The 25629-nt window shown below is 45.4% G+C and overlaps 1 protein-coding gene across 6 annotated transcripts in view; it reads right to left on the reverse strand.

Moving 5' to 3' along the window:
* The window catches only part of ASXL2 (additional sex combs like 2, transcriptional regulator), an 89704-nt gene that overhangs the window by 10753 nt on the left and 53322 nt on the right, over positions 1 to 25629 (reverse strand). For 5 of the 6 annotated variants that reach the window (XM_015285098.4, XM_046938957.1, XM_046938956.1 and 2 more), the window contains 7 exon segments: positions 17587 to 17702; positions 12565 to 12691; positions 9027 to 9167; positions 7175 to 7338; positions 4386 to 4482; positions 1557 to 1662; positions 173 to 878 (listed from right to left, as the gene is read on the reverse strand). In XM_015285098.4, the coding sequence (XP_015140584.3) occupies positions 173 to 878; positions 1557 to 1662; positions 4386 to 4482; positions 7175 to 7338; positions 9027 to 9167; positions 12565 to 12691; positions 17587 to 17702 (1457 nt within the window). 6 annotated transcript variants of the gene reach the window in all.

Raw genomic sequence — 25629 nt, forward strand, 5'->3', positions numbered from 1 at the left:
ACTGAACTCAATTCCCTTTAGCAAACAGCTAAGCTTTGCATTTTTGGATCAAACATTTCCATCGCGGTAATAAGCAGGCAACATAACTTGCATGCAGAACCAGAACTGGGCTGACCCAGCAGCGCTGACCAACACGAACCCACTCTGTGGATCTGCCTTCCTTTCTCCTTACCTTGAGCGGGGGCACTCGTGGCACCGGGGGCCCGGCAGCAGGAAAGGACTGCGTTTGGCTGCGAAATGCCGGCTGCTGCTGCTGGCACTTCTCCGCAATGCGCGGCTTCTTCTCAGGAGTGGTCAGTGCTTCTTCACTGCTCTCTGACTTCCTCTTATGGCCTTCAACACTGACCTCCATTTCTTCGTTTACAGGGGGTTTCTTTTCTGGGGTCGGTGGGGCGACCACTGGACTCGTCACCTTTGCCGCTGCTTCACCTGCTTCAGGGCTCTTTGGTTTGCTTGGGGCCAAGACCGGGGCACGCACAGTCTCCTTCACTTCCTTTGATGCAGTATGCTTCCTCTCTTCTTCCAGCTTTTGGCTCACAGCAGGCTGTGGATTCTCTTGGATGGGTTCTCCTTGGATTCTCTCTTGGATTTGGGGGTCGCTGGGCTTCACTGCACACCCAGCTGGGGAAACTGAGGCCTCGGCAGGCTTGGCTGCTTTGGGCTGCATCTCTTCTCTCCTCTCTTCTACTCTTCTCTCCTCTCCTTTTTTCACCGCAGGTGCTTCCTGGACCACTTGTGCTTTAGACTCTGATGGAGAAGTAATCTCCTCTTTGACTTGCATGCATTTTGGCTGCTCTGCTGCTGGCTTTTCAGCCTCTCCATCATCAGCGCTGGTGTTGGCTGTCAGTCTCTCGGACTCTTCAGGACTTAATCCAGAACTAATAAGAAAAGCAGAAGTTTTGTTTTGTGAAACATTCTTGCAAAAAGCACGCTATTATTACAAAAACAAAGAGGGCTGTCCAAATACCATACCCGAAGTAAATGTAACTCTTACTGATTTTATGCCATGATCTTTGAAATCCTTCACTACTGTTAGTGCTTCCAAATGAAACAGAACTTAATAGCAATGTTTAAAACCAACTAAACAAAATATGTGGAGCACGCATTAGATCTAGTCCTCTGCCCAGATAGTCATTTTCCAAGCAGTAAACCAAAAGAATTTGGCCAACAGTAAACATTTCCTTTCCTCATTCCCGCAGGCCTATCTCTGCCATATGCAAAATGCCCCACACAGCCTGCATCTGACTTCAGCTCATACGCTGACATTTGCTGAAAGGGACTCTGGGCTCCTGAAAAGCACCCCCTGATTTTCTCCAGAAGAAGATGGCCAGCAGCAAAACCACTGATGTACCCTTAGCTTAGAACCAACACTGCCTGTCCTGTTCATCCATCCTTATTTACAAAAGAAATGAACAAGTTGGGAATCTAATGAAGCTAGACCTCGTTGAGGTTTGATGAAAGATAATGTCTACTGGTGGATAGCACACGAAATCCACAGGAATAAGTGTGTCCAGAAAGGCAGTGGTGGGGGTAAAAAAGATACTGAAGGTCCTTACCTTTGGCCGTAGTAGCTCTCAAAAAAATGTTCCTTCCACAGCTCAACCTTCTTTTCCTTTTCTATCTCTTGACGTATTCTTAGCTGCATTTCTGGTGTGAACTCGCCTGCAAAATGCAATAAGGGTCATGTGCAAAACAAGCTATGGATAAAGTGACTTAGGATAACCAAAGGAGCCCTCATGCTTGCAGATGCAGTCCTGTCTCACAGAAGCCCTCTACAGCTTTCGACACTGTACCCCTACACTTCTCCTGAGCTGCAAGGTGTTCCTCTACTGCCAGCTCCTTGCTGGATTCTGCTGTATGGCACCTGGCCTCAAGCACATCAACTGGTGCCCACTATCTGGTGTCCTCTGCAAACTGCCCCAGGGTCACTGGCAGATAGGAAATGCGTGGGGTGCTAAGACAGACACATGTGCTCCATTGCTACCAGCATCCAGGTGTGAACCATGAGGCAGAACACCCCACAAGCTGCTCTCCCAGGTGGCTATGAAGCCACCCACACCCTAACATCTCAGGCTGGATACAAGAATACTGTGGGAGACAGATATAGAATCAGGGAATCATTCAGGTTGGAAAAGACCTCTGAGATCCCCACGTCCAACCCCAGCCCACCTCACCGTGCCCACTGCCCACATCCCTCAGTGCCACATCCCTACAGTTCTGGAACACCTCCAGGGATGGTGACCCCACCACCTCCCTGCGCAGCCTGTGCCAAAAAGCTTTGCTTATGTTGATGTGAATGACACCTACTGATCTCTGCTTGTTCACAAATTCAGGGTTTTTTAGGCAGCCATGCCATGCAGGTAAGAAATAGATCCTTGCTGACTGTTCCCAATCACCTTCTCCTCCACACACCCAGAAACATCCTCCAAGAGGGCTTGCACCACAATGAAGCCGAGACTGACCAAATTTGCATTTTCTCAGATGATCTTTTTGGTGCTTTTTGGAAGTGGGTGCAACATTTGCCTTTCTTAGTTGTGGGAAATTTCTGCCAGTCTTCACTTCCTTTTCAGGATGATGGGCAGGGGCCTCTCAGGCACTGGAAGTTCCCTTAGCTCCCTGAAATGCAGCCCATCTGCTATGAAGTCACTTGATGGTTCTGAAAATTTTTACCCACGGTGACAAACTATTTCTGTCGTTTCTACCATCCTCTGCCTTGCAGAATCTTACTATCATGAAGGTTGGAAAAGCTGTCCAAGATCCCCAAGTCCAACTGCTGACCCAACCCCACCGTGCCCACTGCCCACGTCCCTCAGTGCCACATCCCCACGGTTCTGGAACACCTCCATGGACGGTGACCCCACCACCTCCCTGGGCAGCTGTGCCACTGCAGCACTGCTCTTTTGGAGAAGTTGTTCTTAATATCCTACCTGGACTTCCTCTACAAACAAATCATGCTGCTGTATGGATGAAGACATCCTAAGCTTCTGACCTCAGCTTGGAAGGACAACTGACCTGTATCTCTCCTCAGGTACTGATGTCAATCTGGCAGGCTGTGCTGCTTCTACCTACAGTAATGATGTCTGACTATACATTCACACTTGTTTGCACACTCTGTCAGGGACTAAGAGCACTAGCTGCAGCCAAAGAAAACCTACAGGACTGTTCTTCCTGCAGTGGCATCAAGCTTTGAGACCTGAGCAGTGATATGCTGCTTAGTGAGAGTGTCAGTGGACACCTCCAGACTTCAGCCTGACTGCTGCAAGCTCTATCAGCTTAGAAGGTTCTATAGCTGTTGTGTTTTTAATCTGGTGATTAGACATTGTTGTACCCTTTAGATGTGGAGTCATGAAAGGATGGAAGGTCTTCAGTAAAGCTTTAAAGGGAAAACCAAAGGATGAGGGCCAAAATTACAGATGGTTCCAACAATTACAAAGTATAGACAGCTGAATTCTGTTCCTTGTCTGCTTACTGTCATAAGTACACCCACAAAACTTAAATGGTGATCCAGAATAGGATGCATTTTCTATGGAAACACCTCCTAAGAATCGATTATCTGGACATGAGTAAGTGGTATTCCCTTCTTAAAGTGAGTCATGGCTGTGCTGCTGCCTTTATAAAAACGCTGGTGAGAGGCTGCGTGGCTGAGCTCTGCAGAGGGAACAGTCCCTAGAAGAAATGAGTGCACTTCTGATAATACAGCTTGATTAAATTAAAGAATTCAGCACTTCTGAGTTTGAGATGTTGTTGAAGGTACAGGCATAAGTTCATAAGATCGCAGAATCACCAAGGTTGGAAAAGACCTCCAAAGATCGTCTAGTTCAACCGTCAACCAACCACCAATATTTCCCCACTAAGTGGAAATACATCCAGGCTTGCACTCGCTCTTATGGGCTACGTTGCCTACAGCTGTCTTTACCTAGGAACTTATACAGCCTTTCAGTTCATAGAATCATAGAATGGCCTGGGTTGAAAAGGACCACAATGCTCATCTGGTTCCAACCCCCTGCTATGTGTAGGGTCGCCAATCAGCAGACCAGGCTGCCCAGAGCCACATCCAGCCTGGCCTTGAATGCCTCCAGGGATGGGGCATCCACAGCCTCCTTGGGCAACCTGTTCAGTGCGTCACCACCCTCTGGGTGGAAAACTTCCTCCTAATATCCAACCTAAACCTCCCCGTCTCAGTTTAAAACCATTCCCCCTTGTCCTATCACTGTCCACCCTCGTAAACAATTGTTCCCACCTCCTGTTTTGATGCTCCCTTCAAGCACTGGAAGGCTGCAATGAGGCCTTCTGTTTCTCCATCAAATTTATTGTACACGTTCCCCAAAACATTGGTGAGCTGAAAGCCTTGTAACACTTTACTTCTTTGCTAGGGGAAGTCTTACCTTCTGACAACCTCTCCTTCCAGCCCTGGGCAGCTGAAGTGAAGAACTCGTTGTTCAACGCTGAACCACTCAGCTTCATCAAACCATCTGCCCCAACCTGGAATACATCACAAAGCAAATAGTGATAATGAGCTGAAAAGGCAAATGTCACAGGTTGTGTTGTCCGAAGACAGAGCAAGAGTTGCAGTGTTGCCATAAATCTCTCTAGAATCGGTCTTTATTTCATTCAGTAGAAAAGAAACCAAGTCTGAGATCCAGGAGATTGTGGCAAATTTTCATCTTCTTTGCTTCAGCCCAACGCTCTCCAGCTCTGCTACTGAACAAACACACACAAACAGCACAAGATACAGGTGGCAAGGAGAAATGCAAAGAAACAGGACGGCACAGCCTATGACAGCTTCTTCAGATGCATTCTGCCCTGCAAAATTAATGCAGTATATTGCCTTGAATCGTTGTCCAGAGCAATAGCTCTGCTGTCTTCTGGGAAAAGCATGGATATAAAAGTTATCAGGTTAAAGTAACTCTGAAATGCCTATAAACATAATCATAGCTGCCTCTGGAAAAACAGGGACAAGAGGAGCTCAAAACTCATTCAGCCTTCAAAATACAGTTAACCAAATAGGACAGTCAAGTTACAGCATAGGACATAAATGCAAAAGCATAAGGCTAAGACTGGAACACAGCATGGTGGGAAATGATCAACGCACAGAAATAAATGTAGACTTCTCTGTTAGAAACACAAGAAAACACATTCAGTAACTTCCAGCTGCAGAGCCACTACAGAGACGTAGAACAGGAGAGGTTCCTTTTCTAATCCAAATCCATATTGATCAGCCACAGAACAGAACTCTAACAGAAAGCAGCCACCTTGTTTGACAGAGGCACTAGGCCACCTCTACACCTATAACACATAAAGGACCTTTTGTATTTGGCACATCCAACGTCTTCACCTCTTCTGTTTACTACAGGAAAGTCAGACATTGCTATGGAGTGCGTCACTGTGGGGTGGGAGATTTACTGCAGTGAAATGCAAAATGTGCCCTCTCAGGAGCTAAGCAGCATTATTTGGATAATCAAAATTCGTTCTTGGTCAAATTCTAATTGAATTTAAGGATAATTAAACTTAAAAGCTGGGAGAGGATTGTCTTGCCATCTGCTGTGAGCTTCTTGCCAGTAAATTCCAGCTGCAAACTCCATCACATCATACTTTGACACATACCTCACTATTGCAAAGGCAACGAGACTTAGAAAACAAGTACTCCAATTAAGCCCCTGATGAGTGCTGATTGAAGATTAGAATTTATGACACAACATTACAACTCCTCCTCACTCCTAACGGATCAGCTCAAGACGGTATCCTCTGCAAAGCAGACCTCAATGCAGCTGTGTGACCCATATGCATTATTAATGCTCCGTGAGCTGCAGAAGAGCAGCACAGACACAAAGGCTTCGTCCTGAAGCAGCTGGTTTGGCTGCACGCTGCTGACTGTACCAACTGGATTTCCACTTTCTATAGGAGCCTGGAGTAACTACAGCTGAGATGTAGACCCCTTGGGAGCGACTCAGGTGAGTCTGAACTGGCATCTAGCAATAAACAGACACAGTAAAATATCTTCAAGGGACTCCCAGATCTGATACAGGATGTCCCAAAGCCAGCCTTGGTGTCTGTAGGATGTTCAGGATGACTCTAGGCCATATGTGAATGCATATGAATTAACATCCCTACAACTGAAGTGGAAGGACAGTGTGGAATCCTGTGGAAGCACAGTGCAGAATTCCATGTTGCTTGGAAGCTCCCAGGCCCATTGAGGGAGGAATGCTGATGGTCAACATATCATATGATGAAGGTAAAAGGAAGTATCCTCGTTCTAGCTCTAACCTACCTGGTACTCAGCATGAACAGACTGAACTTCACTCCCTGAACTCACACTGTATTTTCATCCTTTTACAAGCAAGGGTAACATTTGGTCTTATCTCTATCACCCCTGGATCCACAAGCTGCTGAAGAAAAACTGCTGTGATGTTAAGACTGCTTCAAACAGGTTGTTTTGTATCCCTCAGGATGGAATTCATCAGATCCACCTGATGTGGATCCCATTCCTTCCCATCAAGTACTTTTCTGGGTTTTCAAGCCCTTCTCTTCCCACACACAGAGGTCTCAAGCACATCATCTGCAAAAAACAAACTGCCTCCACAGCTGCCTCCTGTTGTGTGCCCGGTGCCTTTAACCTGCTGCATGTTTCAGATCAGGACACCAACTCTTTGGAGTTTACTCTGCAATCTGGACAGCGTAAAAATGCAATTGAAAACTCACTCCATTTTTAATTTACCAAATCCAGGATTTGACAGCGGCAACACAAGATAATGAGAAACAGAAGAAGATGGAACTGAATTCCAGTGTCTGTTTTAGGTATTGGGAAGGAACCTGTCCAGAAAGCTGCAGGGTTAATCCTGTACCAAAAAGGATAGGAGAGGAAAATGCTGAGACCACTGTGCTCCTATCACTTCTGGCTCCCGTGGAGTCTGATTTACCAGAAACACTTCTCTCACTGCAGCTGGGAACACAGAGTTGACTGAATGGAACCAAGCCACTGATTTATCAAACTTGAATTCTTTTATCTGGTAGCAACAAATACCGAAGGAAACATAGAAGAATCTCCTAATATTTTGCACGGTACGCAGAATAAAAAGTCTACTCCAGTAGAGATTAATGTAGTATTTGGATGTCTCATCAGATTTACTCCTGCTGACACCAAGGGCCTTCCCTCTGCCCCCAAACCACGACCCACCTGCCTGTCCACCTCTGGCAGCAGCAGCAGCAGGCGCTGCTGGCACTCTGTGGGCAGAACGGAGAACGTGTGCTTGTTGATCAGCGCCCGCAGGTTGGTGTTCACCAGGATGGAGTCGGGAGTTTCCACGTCAATTTCAGCACACTTCGTTCTCTTCAGCTGCCCTGCAAAGAACCAGAGAGAACCGAGTAGCATCTTATCTGTGAGAGGATTAAAGGCTCCCGAAGAGCACTTCAATGGTCCATTTCAAACCTTAACCTTTATAGAAGGGTACACATATAGTTCAAAACAAGATGTGGGAGGTCCTTTCTGTCACTGAGTGCTTCCTACTGCATCATACCCTGGGTCAGTTCCTCTGACTTTCCTAGGAAGCCTGGGTGTCCGTTCGGGGGCTGGCAAGGACTCTTCTGAAAGAAGGGTTTCTGCACTAGCTTTCAGCCACACCAGCTGTCTATTTTAAGCCTCCAGTTAAGGTCACTTTGTTCTTCGGGATTTCTTCTTGGACTTTCTTACGTTATTCTTAGTAAAAGCAGCTCATTCTGCTTGCGTTGAAACCACAAGACTGGACAGAGCAGCAAACATGAGCAATCCTCTTTCCTTTTCTGTGTTTGAAAGCCAACAAATGCGGCATTAACTCCTGTGGTACAGCCAGCTTCACGTATGTGCTGCAAACTCAGAAAACAAAAGCAAAGGAAGCATTTGTATCACGTACACGACTCCCCCAGGAAATGCAGGTTTCTAATTTATCAGGAGCTGCAGTTTCCTGATTACAGTGTGAGCTGAAGCTGGGCTGGAAAGCAGCATCTCAACCCGGCCGCGTGGTTCCCATCTGATTGAGAGTTCATATACAGAAGTGGCACCTGAGCATTACTCTGCCTTATGTTTTTTTCCAGTATTTCATTTGTATGAACTTGTGAACCTGGAAATTCTTCCACATCAGTGGATCACAATCCTTTTTAAACGGCCAGGGTAATAACTGTAAAAGCAACCTTGTCCCATGTGGCTCTGTAAATGGGACTGAGCCTTCAGGTGGTGGTGTGGGAGACGGAATAGGGAAAGAGAGAAGCCTCAAAGGATTTGTGGGTGAATAGAATTCTGAACTGATGGGATTTGGGTCCAGTATGTAATGAGAACACACCGTTCTCCTTTCCTTGTGACTTCTAGAGGCAGGGCAAGGTGCCACTCGCATAACAACAACATATCTTATTCCACCAAACCTACACAGATGTCTAACATGCAGGGACTGGCACTTCAGCTAGCTGCCTAGGCTCCCTAAGTCAGACCTCCAGGGCGCAAATCATCCTGCAGTAAAGCAGAATCTAATGGAGGGCAAATGAAACATGCCCTCAAACTGCCTGTTCTTCACCAGTGATAAAGGAAACCTGGGATGGTTAGCATGGATGGAGCAGTGTTACCCAATGTCGATCCCATCCTTGGTACACACACAAGAAGCTACAAAAGTTGAGAAAAGTTGAGAAAGATGAATGGGAAGGAAGCTAAGTGACACCAGGGCATGAAGGATCTGGGAAGGAGTACTTTTTCCTCTTTATATGTTACAAAAGTGTCTTAAGTACATATGAAAAGCCTTCAAAATAATGCAAATCCTTCTTTGCTTCTCAAACTGAGCTCCAAATTCACAGGTAGAAACCCTTGATTGAAATGAACAAAGGCTTATTTGTATACAAAAGGTTTGAATTATTTATCTCGGTTCACGCAGAATACTGGGAGTGCCTTCCACAAATCACAGTAGAAATGGAATTAATGGCATGTTTTAGTCAACGCTGCTATTTTGGCTTTTGTTCTGCCATCAGAACAACGAAACCTCCGTAATTAGAAAAAATAAATGTCTTACTTGCATGGAGCCTGTCAGATCTCTGGAACGGCTTCTTGCCCAGCCCTGGCAAGGAGTTGTCGAGCTTAACAGAGGCAGAGGAACTGAAGGTGGAGTTCTGAGAGCTGTTTGAGTGTCCATCGGACTGCTTTCCTATCCAAGCTGCACAGGAAATTGAAACAGTAAAACACAGGGATATACAAAGAAATATTATGCAAGACATCTGTTTGGACTGAAATAAAGATCCTTTAACACGCTCGCTGCAATCCCAGCAGCTCTGGGACAAGCACTTCTATGATATTTAGACTCTTTTACTCTTGTAGCACTTATTTCCCAGCAGGCTGAGAGCAGAACAGCCCTCTGTAGCTCTCACATTATCACAAAACAAAGACAAAATAAAGAGATGGACACCCATTTTTCGGTTATGGTTTGAGTCTGTTTTCCTGCCAGTCCCGTTTTACTTCCCATCTATATTCAGTCCAGTAATTATCTTGTTAATGCAGCTTTAATTTCTACCAGAGTTCACCGTCACAAAAAATCTTGTCATACGTTGTGTGTGCTTTCTAATTTTTTACCTTTTATTCTGAATGTTATTATTTTAGACCAACCTCAGTAATTCCTCCTCCCCTTTCAGATACTCAGGAGATATTTTCATGTCCTCCCCCAGAGTCACTACTTAACTGGTGATTTCACCACTATGATTTTGCCTTACAAAGCAGTACCACCCACATTCCTTTTTGCACAGCAGTATTATTTTCTGCTGGTGGGAAGGATTCCTTCCTCAGATTCTCCCTGCCTGCCTCTCTCTCCTCTTTCTAAGTGAGACGAGTTAAGAACACGACCAGGTCTTCTCTCCTCTCTTTCGGTTTACAGATAACAACGGGTCTCCACTCAGGAGCTCAACTGGGGGGTGCATGAATGTACACTGTTCCTACTAAACAAGTCCAATTATATATGGACTACAGCAAAAGCTGGGAAATTCGGCTTCCAGGGAGCTTCAGGCTGGGTGTTAGGAACAATTTCTTCTCCTAAAGAGCAGTGCTGCAGTGGCACAGCTGCCCATGGAAGTGGTGGAGTCGCCATCCCTGGAGGTGTTCCAGAACTGTGGGGATGTGGCACTGAGGGACGTGGGCAGTGGGCACGGTGGGGTGGGCTGGGGTTGGGCTTGGGGATCTGAGAGAGCTTTTCCAAACCTAGTTTTTCTGTGATTTTCTTGAGGCAACGTGTGAAAGGAGTTTGATCCTTAACTTCAAAGCAAATGTTGCACCCGCTGTCAAAAAGGGTGAAAACTACAAACTGAGAAAATACAGGCCAGTCACATCCACCCTGTGAATGCCACAGAGTGAGCCCTCCGGGAGCACATTTCTGTGCACACGGAGGAGATAGAAGCAGTCAGTGTGGATTTAGAAGGGGTAAATCATGCCTGAATGGCTTGATTACCTTCTGCCATCAAATGACTGGATTTGTGGATGAGAGAAGACAGGTGGATGCCAATTACCTCAATTTCTGCAAGACATTTGACACTGTGTCCTGAAATGCTGCAGGCAAGCTGAGACATTAGGTTTGGATGGATGGACAAATGGAAGGGAAAAACCATGGAATGACAGAACTGAAGCTGGCTGGCTGGTGAGACTTGGGGAGCAGTGCATGACAGAATCACTGAAACGAACACTGAGGCTGGAAAAGACCATCAAGTCCAACCATCAACCCATCACCACCACGCCAACCAAAGGTAACTGCATCCCAGGCTGCACGAGCAGGACCACAGCTTAGCACAAGCACAAGATTAATGGTTTTCCCCTTAGCCTTTTAGAAACGGTCTGAACAACAAAGCTGCCTGGGAACAACAGAAAACATCATCAACTATTCAATACCCACATCACTTACTCTGCCATTCAATGATGCATGAAGTACAGCTGATAAGTATGCCCATTTCTTTCAAATGGATGTACAGCGCATGGCTGCAACCTTGCATATGTCTGAACAGATGTTCAAGAAACATTCTGGCAGTATATAACCAGCAAGCCAAGACAGACTGGTCTAGTTTTGGGTTGGATTTCTTTAGGGCTATTTGGAAAGGGAGAATAAACAAACACACTAAAACACAGGAAGAACTTTATACTAAAGAAAATGAGCAAGAGATGAGACAGCATTTCCAGTTATGTGAAAGACTGTAGAGAGAAGATATCAAATAACCAAACGATCAAATAACCTTCTATTTCTACAGTGGACAGGACAGGAAATCTTGGTTTTAAACCAAACCAAGGAAAGATTCCGAATGGAGACCGATAAAAACAATTTAAGGACAGAGTTAACAAAGCAGGAAGGTCAAGACTTGCTGGGAGTTTCTGGCCTTTGCAACAGTGTCTCTGAGAACAGAGTGAAGAAAACATCTGTTGGGAAAGCACAGCAGATCCTGCCCTGAGGAAAGGATGTGGACAAGATGAGCTCTCAGGGGTACTCCTAGTGTTAGTGTCTGATGGCTGGGGAATTTTTAACCTGACCACTGAATTGCAGCATAGTTCATAGAATTACACCAAGAAGATCCAACAGCAAACAGCAAAGTGTTCACGTGACTACTGCATTACTGCTATCTGGGTCACCATCCCTGGAGGTGCTCCAGAACCGTGGGGATGTGGCACTGAGGGACGTGGGCAGTGGGCACGGTGGGGTGGGCTGGGGTTGGACTTGAGGATCTCAGAGGTCTTTTCCAATCTGAATTGGAACCTATGAGTCATGACTGCCAGTCTCAGTCACTTCACCTGCGACAGAAGCCTTTTACAGTGAGCGCTCTTGCTGTGTCTTTCTCAGTGGTTACATTTTCATGGCCATCGTCTTTCTGAGATGAATCAAGGTCAGCCACGTAAATCAAGGCTTAACGATGGATAAACGGGGCCATTATTAAGAAGGAGGGAATTTCCCACTCACGGAAGTGTTTGAGTTTGAAAGAAAGCACAGCATTTTACTCATAGTAATGGGTAAACTGCGGGATTAAGAGTGGGGCTAAGTGCTGGGACTTCAGACAGGACATGAGTATGTGCTGCAGGATCAGAATCAGCAGGACTGAACAATCTCCAAGGTCCCTTCCAATCTAAGCCATTCTGTGATGATTCGATGACCACATTCATTTCGAATGTAGTGTTATTTCAGGAAAGCACTTCAGAATCTTGCAGGTAAAAACATACATCTTTGGAAGACGACATGAAAGCCACGCTACAGAATGAAAAGGCAGTCTGGAAAGGAATGAATACTAGAAGAAACTCTGCTTAATTCGCTTAGCCATGAGAAAGACCTGACTACAGTGCATAGGCAACTAAGGGGGATGACATTTGTCACGGAAAGAAGATGCTGAACAGGACAGTAAAACCCATTCAAGATCTGTTCTTAACAGAAAGCACTCCTAATAAAATCCAAGTCAGGGAGAAAGGAACTAGAACATTTCAGAAAAAAAACCATTTGAAAAGAGGACTTTATTCTCTCCTCCCCTAAGAGAAAGAAAAAGCAAGTTACAGACGATGACAGCGACAGTGACCATGACAGGAGTGCTGCTGCCACGTACCAGGCTTTGTAGGTGTGGAGGCGCTGGCTGCCTTGACGGCCTTCAGCAGGGTGTGCTGATTAGAGGACACCGGCATGCCTGCTCTGCATTGCTGCTGCTGCTGCTTCTGCTGCTGCTGTTTCAAGGCCTGGGGAAGAGGAAATTCAAAATGCTCTCAGAAATCATTAATACGTAGTACAAGCGTCTTGATTTACAGTAGGTGACAGCTGGATTCTAACTGTGAGCACATAAGAAGTTTTCATTCATTGTGCATGGGACACCCACAGTGTCTATTTAAACACAGTACTACAGGTACACACATGTCCTACCTTTGCACCTACAGCCAAAAGCTGATGGTTGCAGAACGCCCTAGGTTGTGTTGTTACATTGAAGAAAGATATCTCTAGAGGGCACAACGAGAAGGAATCCCAAATCTGGAGTTGGTTCAAGTAGTAATTATATAACTAACTTCAAAGATCCATAATGTAATTCATTTTCACCTCCTGGAGAAGCAAGTAGCAGCTTACTAAAAACAGTTGACAGAGACAACATCCAGTAGGAAAGATTTTTTTTTTAATTAGGGAAGTAATAAAGAATAGAATCCTTCGCTACAATAAAGGCTGTTAAGTCAACTACAGCTTTGCCAAGGAAGCACCAGTGCCTGTGACAAGGAAGTAAGAAGGCAATTTGGTCAAACTGCAGCTGCTACCCAAACCAAAGTGTCTGCTTTCCAAAAATGAACTCAAAACTCCAATGAACAGAATACAGTGCAACAGGTAAAGCACGCACCAGAATGTAGGAATAGGAACTGAGAGAAAACAGTATGCTGCATATATACCAATGAGCGGGGCTGTCAATGAGACACCACCACTATCTTACACAATAATAATAAAATAGAGTTATAAGCAGGAGAGGGAATATAAATACCCAGGAGCCCCCAGAACCTGCCAGATAAGGGAAATGGAAGACAGACCTGCAGTTTGGAAAGGCACCACTCGAAGAAGACTGACAACGGGAGGATACAAAGAACCAAGTGACATGGCAGACTCCCGTTTTCCTGTCTATTAAGTAGTTCCTAAATAGTCACTTGCACTGCAGGGCAAAAAAAAATATTCAGTGGAACTGAAAAACAACAAAATTGAAAATCAGGGAGAGTAAATATTCTCTGCTATGCTCCATTAATCTCCTGTTATTGAGGTCAGAAGCTTGGAAAAAAAAAAAGATAGGGAGATATTCAATACAAATTCAATTCCCATGTAATAGTTTTGTCATCGAGATTGTAACATCTCGACTTGCACATATGGATGGTGTGGGAGAGCCTGAGAAAAGCCTTGGTACAGGCAAGGACTACAGCACCCTGTTCTCCCCTCATCCACACATTCCTTTTCATCACAGGTCTGCGGGTCGCTGCCTGCCTTCCCTGCAGAACAGAGCAACAGCCACACACACCAGGGGTGACTGCTGGGTGTCTGTGCTCTGCTCAGGCCCAACCAGCTCTGAAGCCTTGTAAAAAGGAGTTTGTTCACCCTCCTTGGCCATCAAAGCATGGTTTTGGCTGTGGGTTCAGAACTCAACCAGAGAACATAGCTCACGTTCAGACTGGATATTAGGAAAAATATCACCTCGTAAGGAGAGGTGCTGCAGTGGCACAGCTGCCCATGGAGGTGGTGGGGTCACCGTCCCTGGAGGTGTTTCAGAACTGTGGGGATGTGGCACTGAGGGACGTGGGCAGTGGGCACGGTGGGGTGGGCTGGGGTTGGACCTGTGGATCTCAGAGGTCTTTTCCAACCTGAATGATTCCATGATTCTGTGGGTGTTTGATTTACCAACCCAAGAGCTTCTGTAGGGTGCAGCCCAACTCAGCTCGTGGCCTTACTCCTTCCATGTGTGTGTGGCAACAACAGGTAACAAAAATGGATTAAGATGAAGGCCAGCAGCATAAACAATATTAAAACAGAGGGTGTGACTCCTAATCTCTGAAAACTCCAACGAGATCTGAATTCTGATGGCTTTGCGATGGCTGCTTGAGCTATGTGAGGAGAAGTCAAAGAACTGGAGAGGAGAAGAAGAATTGGGGCAGTACCTACATTTTCCAGCAAAGGGTGAGAAACTGCCCATCTTTCTGAATCTGGATTATGAATTTCAGAATCTGAATGCCTTTTTTTTTCTGTATCGCCACACAATCACTATAACCAAGGAGGATTCTCCCTGTGTGTTTCATCATCCTACCAGGATGAGCGCTGACATGCCTCTGTCAATTCAGATCGAGGTAATGCAAATCTCCGACTCACAACTCTTCCAAAAGACTGCAAGGAACACGTGGCTTATGCAGCAATATGGTGTTCAAGGGTTAAACATCCTCACTTCGAAATCTGCTCTCTCTTCCCTCCAGTGATGTTATAATTACCCAGCACTGAGTCCAGCCAGCTGTCTCCTCCACTGCACGCTAGCAAATAATCCGGGCATAATTAAAAATATGAAAGCTTTCTTTAGGATTATGAGTGAAACAAGAATGATGTTTTTTTCTAGTATAACACCTTTGTCTCCTTCTTGCTATTAATGCTTGCTCATTCTATCTAATTTTCACGATTATTCCTGTCTACAGCAGGAATTGTGTTTAGGAAGAGGTGGCTGGTGTGACAGTTGGACAAAATGGCAGAATTCCACTGGAACTAAAATTAAGCAATGGATGGGCACACAATGTTCTTCATTTGATCCAAAGCTAAAGTGAGTTTTAGGGAGGTGGGTTAGAATGGTTGAATGGTTACAGCACTCTTCAGCAAAACCTTTTTTTCCAGTGTGCCCAGAAGACAATCACAGAATTGAACACAGAATCACCGAATGGTTGGATCGAAAGGGACCTCGAGGATCATGAAGCTCCAACCCCCCAACACAGGCAGGGCCACCAACCTCCCCATTTAATACCAGCCCAGGCTGCCCAGGGCCCCATCCAACCTGGCCTTGAACACCTCCAAGGATGGGGCATCCACAGCCTCTCTGGGCAGCTGTTCCAGCACCTCACCACTCTCATAGTAAAGAACTTCTCCCTGATATCCAACCTCAATCTTCCCTCCTTCAGCTTAAAACCATTTCCTTGTCCTGCTATTATCTCCCCTTTCAAAGAGTTGACTACCCTCCTGTTTATGGGCTCCCTTTAGGTACTGAAAGGCTGCCATGAGGTCACCCCGCAGCCTTCTCTTCTCCAGGCTGAACAAGCCCAGCTCCCTCAGCCTGTCTTCGTAGGGGAGGTGCTCCAGCCCTCTCATCATCTTTGTGGCCTTTCTCTGGACCCTCTCCAACAGCTCCCTGTCTTTCTAATCTGGGAAGAAAATTCAGGGAGAAATGCTGCTGTGATGGAAGACAGTGACCATCAGGAACAGCTTCTGGCCTTATGGACAGCTGCAGAATGGTGCAGTATGATCAAGGTATGCCATGTGTCAAGGCCAACATGTGTTTCCCCATTTCTCTTTCTTTCTGGCTTTTTTTTCCCCAGCCCAAGAAGACTGAGAACAGTGAAATTGAGAAGACTGTCTACATTTTGGACCTCACCAGTTCTGACATATTTCACTACACACGGAGTCAGCGTTGGAACAAGAATGCTCCAGAGGTAAACACTGCAGGAAGAAAGGTGGGGTGAAGTGTGGGGAGAGAGCAGAGACGCAAGGGGTGGATGCAGAGGTGGGGAAGGCTGGTGGCAAGAGGAGCAGAGGGAATTCAGAGATGAAAAGTGGGAAACTATTAGGCAAGAATTAGAAAGAAGAGAGATTTGACATCCATCTAACTCCTGCTGGAAACAAAGCTCCAGTTTATTCCATTTCTTTATCTTCACCTGCAATATTTTCCTCAACAGTATGTTCTAATTGAATCCTCATCTCTCACTGCGAATCCTTTTCCAAACACCACAGGCATCTCTAAGAGCTGAATACCATCCTGAGCGTTGTTTCTCAGCTGGGAAAAGCTGGGAAAACAGGCTGGGAAAAGGTAAACCCTATCCAGAACACATCAGGATTTCATCTGTCTGTGACAAGCTTCCGTAATCCCTCGACCAGCACCTCCTCTGCAGCTTGATTCATAACTCCTTGCAGATTTTTGCTTGACTAAGGACTAAGTCTAACCCTGTTAAAGCACTTCCTTTCTAAAGATCACGGAAAACTAAACAATGCAGTTGGGGAAACACCTGCAAATAAGATGCTCGAGGGAATAATTCATCCTGCATTTTTTCATTAAAAGAACCAGACTGTGTGAGGTACAGTTATCTGTTCCATCCTGAGAGCAAGCAATAAGTTCTACATATGAGCACACAAAACAACCAGCCCTGCTCCTTCTCTCCTAATGCCCACTAGAGGAGCCGTGCAAAGCCAGCATGCTCTGATTCCCCTTTGTCAGCTCCATAAATACACACTGCACCACGGAATTGCTTGGAAGGGAAAGTATGCCCCTAATGAGGGGAAGAAGGTAGAGGACTTAATTCTTCTCTCAGAAAAACCTTCCATTTTCTAAAACAGACTGTAGAAAGCTGAGCACATTCATCAAAAAGTTTGGGTGAAAATCAGAATCTCATATTTATTCTCTAAAATAACAGTGATAAAATTTCCAGGAGCTTTTTCAAGCAAGATGGTATTCTGAATCTCCTTTAAGAGAGATGGATGATTTTCAGGACAAGAGGTGATGGCCTTACGTTGTGCCAGAGGAGATTCAGGTTGGGTATTTGGAACAATTTCTTCTCATAAGGAGCAGTGCTGCAGTGGCACAGCTGCCCAGGGAGGTGGTGGGGTCACCGTCCACGGAGGTGTTCCAGAACCGTGGGGATGTGGCACTGAGGGATGTGGGCAGTGGGCACGGTGGGGTGGGCTGGGGTTGGACGTGGGGATCTCAGAGGTCTTTTCCAACCTGAATGATTCTATAATCTAGCAAAGCCCTGTTTTATGCAACAAGCAGGAAGCCTTGACTGTCCCACAGAGTGGAGTTTCCCTCAGATGGTCTACCAGAGAAATGAAATTACTGCAGCAATACCCAAACTCAGTTCCAGACTAGGGCGCTTACCTGTTTGAGTGCCTTCTTGCTGTGCTTCTGGGATGAGGAGATGACTTTGCCTGTCTGGATGGAAGGTGACTGGCAGCTTGTCTGAGGGGAGGATGTCTGTGACAGTCTTGATGACACTGCAAGAAAAAAAAAGTATGGAAAATTGAATCTTTATGCATTTGCCAGCAGTGCATTATCCAGGTCTCACCACTCCAGATCATCTCATGAGGCTCAGGAAAATTGCACCTCTAGCAAGTGTTACTTTTTGTGTAAGAGAAGAATCATTTCTGTTTCCCATTTGTATAGCAACAAGGCAGCTGTCTTCCTTGGAGACCCAATTGCAGTTCTTCTGACTTCAGATGTTCCATCTCTTGTCTATTTCTTTTTTATCGTGGAAGTAGCTTGAGAAGAAGTTCCACAGAAGTCTAAATGGAAATGCAGACATGGGCAATGGTCTCCATCTGGGATGACCTATGGTCAGGCACCTACCTGACAGCAGCTTCTCATCACATTAAATCTGCATCCCAAGCAAGAGTTGGAAGACAAATGACATGGAAACAGAGTGGACTGTGACTACTGTTTGGTCCTTTTTAAAAAAGGTATGTGAGAGTATAGAGGATATACCAGTACATGAACATACACGGTCACTGAATGATCCCAGACAGACCTGAAATAAATCTGGTCCTAGCTATGTGGAGTCCTAAAGCAAAGTTTCTCATTCCACATGACTGAGACTTTTGGACAGTCCCTTCACAACCAGCAAATCAGGGAAGGCAATTAAACCACAGCTGCTCACATGGCTCAAATATACCTATTTGGCACAGGATACTCAAGATATTTTGCTGTGGCCGCAGTGGTGATGCTGTGTGGCCAACCAGGGAACCCATTTGGCATCAGTCTCTCACAATCATGGTTTTCCTTCCATCGTCTTGGCAAATTTGTACTGTGTTGGCCAGCAGCTATTGTTAACCCACTACATGCATAACATGCCAGGTAAATCAGTGCCATTGAGCTACTCGAAGCTGGTCATCTGCTGAGAATGAAACAGTGCAACAAAAGAGACCAAAAAAGCACAGTGACATTAATTGGAATGTCTTGCATTGCATGATGGCGTAAAAGAACAGACACTACGTATGTGTAGGCAAGATCAGTGAGATGCTTCATATGCAACACACTCTAAAGCTGAGAGACTGACTATATATGGAAGTATGGCTGAAAATATGGCTGAAAAGAGAGAAAGTTAGCAAATTCAGGGTCTGTATATATATCTGCAGAGGAATCAGTACAGATAATAGTACCAGGCTGTACAATCAAGGGAGAAAAACAAAGTACAGAAGAGTGTTTGAGCCCAGGGAGAAGGATGATCCCTACTATAAAGAATAACCAGCCCTGCATGTTGACTATTTCAACTATTGCTTCCTGCAGCAATTAACTGCAGATTAGATGAGGCTAAGCTAATCCTTTCTTAGCAGAAAGGAGTCAAGAGATAATAACACTCCTCATTAATGATTGCTGCGGTGTGACTCTGCTCAGTGCCACCAGAGAAGGGAAATTCCCACAGATTTCCAGAGATTTTCAACATGCTCCATGAGGAAGGGTTCTGAAAATCATTAGGCAATTATCATAGAATTATTCAGATTGGAAAAGACCTCTCAGATCTCCAAGTCCAACCCCAGCCCACCCCACCGTGCCCACTGCCCACGTCCCTCAGTGCCACATCCCCACGGTTCTGGAACACCTCCATGGATGGTGACCCCACCACCTCCCTGGGCAGCTGTGCCATTAAAGCACTGCTCTTTATGAGAAGAAATTGCTCCTAATATCCAACCCGAACCTCCCCTGGCACACTTGTTTCAAGAAACAAATTTACACTGGCTGTCTCACTTGCATGCAATACTCTTGATCACACATCATCAAAAAGATTTATTACAGAATGTGACAGGATTCAGGAAAGCAAAGAAAATGGTGATGGACATGGAAAAAATGAGGGATATTCTGCATAGAAGGACCATGACTGAAATACACAGACCCAGTTAAGCATCCTCACGTCCAGGTGAGAGTCCTATGGGGAAGCACCATGCTTGTGGCCACCGACACTGTTCAGCATGAAGCAAACACAAATGCAGCTTAACATCTGAAACCCATGCACAGCAACAGGCTGACTTACTGGCTTTGAGACATTTGAATAGCAGGAACACAAACCACATCCTCTCTAAAGCCCATCAATGCAGAAACTAAAGGTTCTGCATGAAGCAGAAAATTAACTCAAATACAGGCTCCTCTGTTCTACTCTTACATTCAATCCACGCTTTAATTTTCATGCTGTCTTGCAACTAAGAAAACAAATCTTTCATGACCAGTAATGGCAGAACAAACTAAAATACAGCCCTGGGAGGAAGACTCAACCCGTGAGCTGATGCCATAAAGAAACACTACAGCAATTTGTGCATGCAAGCCCTTGGTGCTACAACGGCTGCAGACTGACAGCTGTAACCACAACAGCTTCTCAAGAACAAAAGGAGAGCTCCAAAAGCTGAGCAAGGCATGGCTGCTTGAACTCAGCTGCGGGCGCCACAGTGAAGCGGTATGGATGGGGATAGAATCCTAGAAGCAATTCAGGTTGGAAAAGACCTGTAAGATCTGCAAGCCCAAGCCCAACCCATCCCACCGTGCCCAATGACCGCGTCCCTCAGTGCCACATCTCTGTGGTTCTCAAGTTCCACGCTCATTCACAGGTCAAAAAGCAAAGACAGATGCAAAATGTGATGGAAAGGGATAAGCAAAAAATGTTAAATTATTAGAAAATCCAAGAGAAGACATCATTCTGTGTATCCGCAGAACGTGAATGTTTCAAACTGTATGTTTCTACCCACTGGTCTCGGAAAAAGACATGGGAAAACTGAAAAAGATTCAGCAAATGAAATAGTTGGAGGCTCCCTGTAAGGGCTAAGGCAAAAAAAGCAACAAAACTTGGTCCCAAACACACCCCTGGGTCCTTGGACCTGAAAACTCTCAGAGAGTTCACAGCCCTTTAAGGACTTAGCATGCAGCCAAGAGCAGGTATAAGGCAGGGACGTGCATGTACAGAGGAATATTCTGAGTCCCACAGGACAAGGCTTGAGGAGCTGAGCTTGTTTCCTTTAGATTTGAAAAGAAATACAGCAAAGTGAGTTCTCTCTTCACTTCAGGCTTTCTTAATTGGAAAAATATGTGGAGCAAAGATTATACCTCTTGATGCCGTTAAATCCTAAGAGCACTGTTGGAGGGAAGCTGCAGAAATAATTACAGAATGCAAAGCGACACCTGGGAAAGCAATGAACCGAGCAAGGCACTGCTGTTAAAATACTCCGTGAGCTGCTCTGCATTGTTTCTGCATAACCAAAGATATTCTTCATCATCAGCTGAAGGTTCCGGAAGATGGGGACGGGATCTGACCAAAAAGAATTTCAGTGGATTCAGGGATTCTTCTCATCCCAAAGAGGAACGGGAGATAAGAGATGGAGATGTCACCTTGACAACAGGCGGTGAGGACAGAGACATGACTGCATGGCAGTGCCAAAGGATCCCACAGGTACTGGAGAGTTCCGCCTTAGAGCAGTTAAACCCAAGCATACATAGCCCGGAGAGCTCCAAAACTAATAATTCCGCACGCTTGGCCCCAGGTTTTAGGCCAGCTGGTTCTTCCACAAGGTTTCAGGACTTCCTGCTGTTGGTTTGGCTGGGAGAGGAGTTTGCCAGGTGAAGTTGTAACAGCTCTCTTAGATTAAAGTTGAGGAGACAAAGTGGAACATGTGTCAGCCAAACCTCATGAAACCCAATTTGTTAGATAAACTGAGATTGGACCCAGCACAGCCCCATGTCCCAGCTGCAAGAATACTGGAGAAGATACATCTGCAGTCAATTACCTCTGCAATCTGTGGAATAGAGGCTCCTTACACTGTTGTCTGCTTCTTTAAATGTAATTGACACAGAAGTATTTCTTCTGAGAAACTAAGCTGCAACAGAAGTTTAATTGTGCCAAAGGCCAAACTGAATAAGAAATTCCATTCTGGCAGGATCTGATGACACTTTGCAAGGTATCAGGATCCTTCAAGATTTGCAAACCCTAAAATATTGATCAATCTTAGAATAATCTGAGATGGAAGGGACCCATAAGGATCAAGGTTGCCCAAGGAGGCTGTGGATGCCCCATCCCTGGAGGCATTCAAGGCCAGGCTGGATGTGGCTCTGGGCAGCCTGGTCTGCTGGTTGGCGACCCTGCACATAGCAGGGGGTTGAAACCCAATGATCATTGTGGTACTTTTCAACCCAGGCCATGCTATGATTCTATGATCACCGAGTCCAACTCTGATGCTGCCTTGTGTCTTCCCTTTGTAGAGTTCCAGCTCAGGCAGGACTAAGAGCTCCGCCTGAGGCCCTGGGACAGAGGAACACACTGATTAACCACAGCTACAGACAATGCAACAGAAGGGTAATTTGATGACGTGTCCATTCTGACACCATACCATGCCATTTGCTTTTCCAGCATTGCCAAAGGCACTGGTGGGAGGAATACCACATCCTGCTGACACCATGGTGCTTAGGGCACTCCGTGATCTCCGCCGTCACCACATAGCATGAGACTGAGCTCTGCCAACAGGCCATCCAGTTACCCAACAAGCACCATCAAGGCTCACAGTTGTCATCCGGTGCCAGATATTAGCACATAAAAGTGAAACCAGCAGAAAGGTGAAGACATTTGAATTATTTTGACTTCTTCTTTTGCCTTTTCCTGGATATCTCCTCTTAGACAAGTTATTTACACTGTAGGGTGTGAATTCAGCAGGATATTTGTCTGTTTGAAATCACAAACTCATAGAACCATAGGATGGTTTGGGTGGGAAATCCCTCTGGCTTCCAGCAAACATCTGCTCCCTTTTCTAAAAGAAAAATTAGTAATAATCCTCCAGCTATGTTTCTCTTTCTCAACTAGTGCCGAATAAACAAGAAAACAGATGGATGTTGCTGATCCTGCTTTGGGAGAGCAAGATTAACTGCTTGGCTGCAACATCCCTTTAAGCTCAGTAGTTGTGTATAACAGAACTACACAAGTCTCGGCTCATTCAGGCAGTAGTTTACTTTCTGATTTATTGCCTTACCTTCCCTCGATACTGCATGAAGTGCAGGACTGCACTATTAGAGCACGATGGTTTAAACCTATGCAGGGAAACACCTGGAGAATCACTGAGCTGGAAAGGAGGAAACAGGAAAGCATTGGGAGATCTTACAGGGAAACAATGGGGATGATGGCAGAAATCATACTTTGTTGGCTGGCTCTCAAGTAATTCTTAAATCAAGATCAAGATGAAGGTTTTCTTAAATTGATGATGCAGAAAGAGCTGGATGCCTTCCTCAGGCTTAGCAGAAGAAACTGAAGCACACTGAGTTACCTCACATCATGCAACCACTTTGATTCTGTGGCTCCAAAGGAAAATTACTCTTGGGGTCACTCAGCTCAAGGTCAACCCTGGCAGCTCACTTTACCAAATGCACGGATACTGTGACTGAAGTGTTAATCAGCAAATCATAGAATCATTGAAGTTGGAAAAGAACACTAAGATCATCCAGTCCAACTGCCAACTCATTGCCACCGTGCCCACAAGATGAAACAAAACTACTGGAAATGAACAAGAAATACAGGAAAACTACATCTGCAGTCGTCAGAGAATTTGGCAGGCGAAATGCTCTCAAATCAGAAGGAAAAAACATTTGCTGAAGTTTGCTGAACTTTGTGAAACCAAAATGATTCAGAAGACAATTTGCATGAGTGAGGAGGACAACCAGAACATCCCCCCCAATTTTAGTAGTGTAAAACCAGTAAAGGATCCTGCATCTTGGTACTGCAACAGGTTCAGTGGCGTAAGCAGAGGGCTGCAGCCTTCTGAGCCATTCACATCACTGATAACTGGGAATTCAGGCTCTTACTGAACGTCTCGTGCTTCTTTTAAAGATCAGAGCAAATTAGTTTCAAACATACCGTGCCATAAAAGAAACTCTCAGCTTTGGTAAGGGGAATCAAACTATTCTGGAACAATAACTCTGTCTACAAGCACTGCAGCAATCAGTGCCATCCTATGAATGGGCCGCAGATCCCAATCATTGATTCCATCCAATAGGAATCCGCAATCTGTAATGTACTGACAGGGTAAATTTGATTTATTACTTGGCACAAAAGAAGCACTCTTCTGTATGGTCTCCAGGTACGAGACGCTCATTCTTTGCCTCTAAAAGGACCCAAATGCAGCACAGACAGAGTACGAGATGCATCCCAGTACACAGATCAAGTACTCACCTCTCTTCCTGGCTGGAGCTCAGCTGTAGGAACTGCACTGTAGGAACTCTACTGGGGTTTTGTCTCTGCTTTTGTTTAGGCTTGGGAGAGTCTAACGTGAAAATAAATTGAAAGAGTAGAACCAGAGTTCCTGCTCAAGATTTGCATGTGTTTCCATGGGGTTTTCTGCCTTGAAATCAACACGTTCAGAAAGAAAAGGCTGAACTTTACTAATTTGGAAAGAAATTACAGTCGAGATGAACTAAAAATACAGTACTCCCCCCCTTTCAACTATGTGCAGTCACAAGCTTAAAATAACCCAATTTTAAACAGCTAATGGGATCCAGATGTACGGCACGAAAAAGTCCTAGTGAAAGTCATCAGACACATTCTGAGAAGCACATAAATGCCTCCTGTTCGTCCAATGCCTTCTCTGTTTTACAGGTATGCAGTTTGTCAGAAAGAGAACGGGAGCTCAAGCCGGAATTCAGAGCAAACCATGACCAAACGTAGAAGGAAGGCGGCCATTTCACGAGAGTTCTCCACCACACAACAGCTCCTGGCTACAATCAAGGAGCAAAAAATGACCAAAAATAGCTTCCAATCGCAACTTTGCCGAACTCCCACTCCTGCACTTTGCCCTGGGTGAAGTTGAGACTCTCACTGCTGTCATGAGGGTGACACGTTCCTAAAATCACATTCGGATTTTACCAACATAATCAAGATGTGCCATCTGCTTCATACAGACACTGGAGGGTATTTGGCACTGGCAGCTCTGAGAAAACAAACTGAAGTTCTAAACAAGTGTCGGATCACTCACACATCCCCATGCTCCATTGATCTCACTGCACCCACTGTATCATCTTTTGGTCCCGACTCAAAGCTTTCTTAGATCTCCGTGGGATGGCAGTGGTATTCCCCAGCACAGGAGCATCCACCAGCACTACCCAAGTGTCATACGCCTCTGTCACAAGGCCACACCGACTATGGAGATCTCCCAGTTAAACCAACCCTAGGCTTACCTAAATGACACAGAAGCAGCTCTGTTTTTGGGAGGTGTAGCCATAGGGAGGGCACACAACTACATTTCTCATTTAGTTCAGGCTGGATATTAGGAACTGTTTCTTCTCCAAAAGAGCAGTGCTGCAGTGGCACAGCTGCCCAGGGAGGTGGTGGAGTCATCATCTCTGGAGGTGTTCCAGAACCGTGGGGATGTGGCACTGAGGGATGCGAGCAATGAGCATGGTGGGGTGGGCTGGGGTTGGACTTGGGGTTCCCGGTGGTCTTCTCCAACCTGAATGGTTCCGTGATTCTGAGCATGGAGCACACGTAGGAGCACCAGCCATGCACTGGGACACCCCGCTGCAGGTGGTACGTACAAAAGGAATGAGAAGTCCTCAACCCAACACGCTGAGAATCTACGTATAAAACAAAGGAAATGAGGCAGTAAAAAAAGAATGCTTGGCAATCCACATCCTTATCGCTTCTGAAATCGATGCAGCATTGAGTTTTCTGGAGGATGCACAGCAACAACAGAGTCACAGCTCCCTGTGTCTTTGTAAAAATAAAATCATGAACAGCAGAATGCTCTAAATTTGGAGATATTCTACTGATCCAAACAGCACTTTTTCAGCTGTTGAAATGTAAGGCAACTATTTCACATAAACACATTAGGAAATTACATCCGTAAGAGCTAATTACCTCAAATGACACCAAATTAGCCAACACCAATAAGTTGTTCTATTTTTTTAATA

The sequence above is a fragment of the Gallus gallus genome, chromosome 3 (assembly GCF_016699485.2).
Source record: "Gallus gallus isolate bGalGal1 chromosome 3, bGalGal1.mat.broiler.GRCg7b, whole genome shotgun sequence".
NCBI lineage: Eukaryota > Metazoa > Chordata > Aves > Galliformes > Phasianidae > Gallus > Gallus gallus.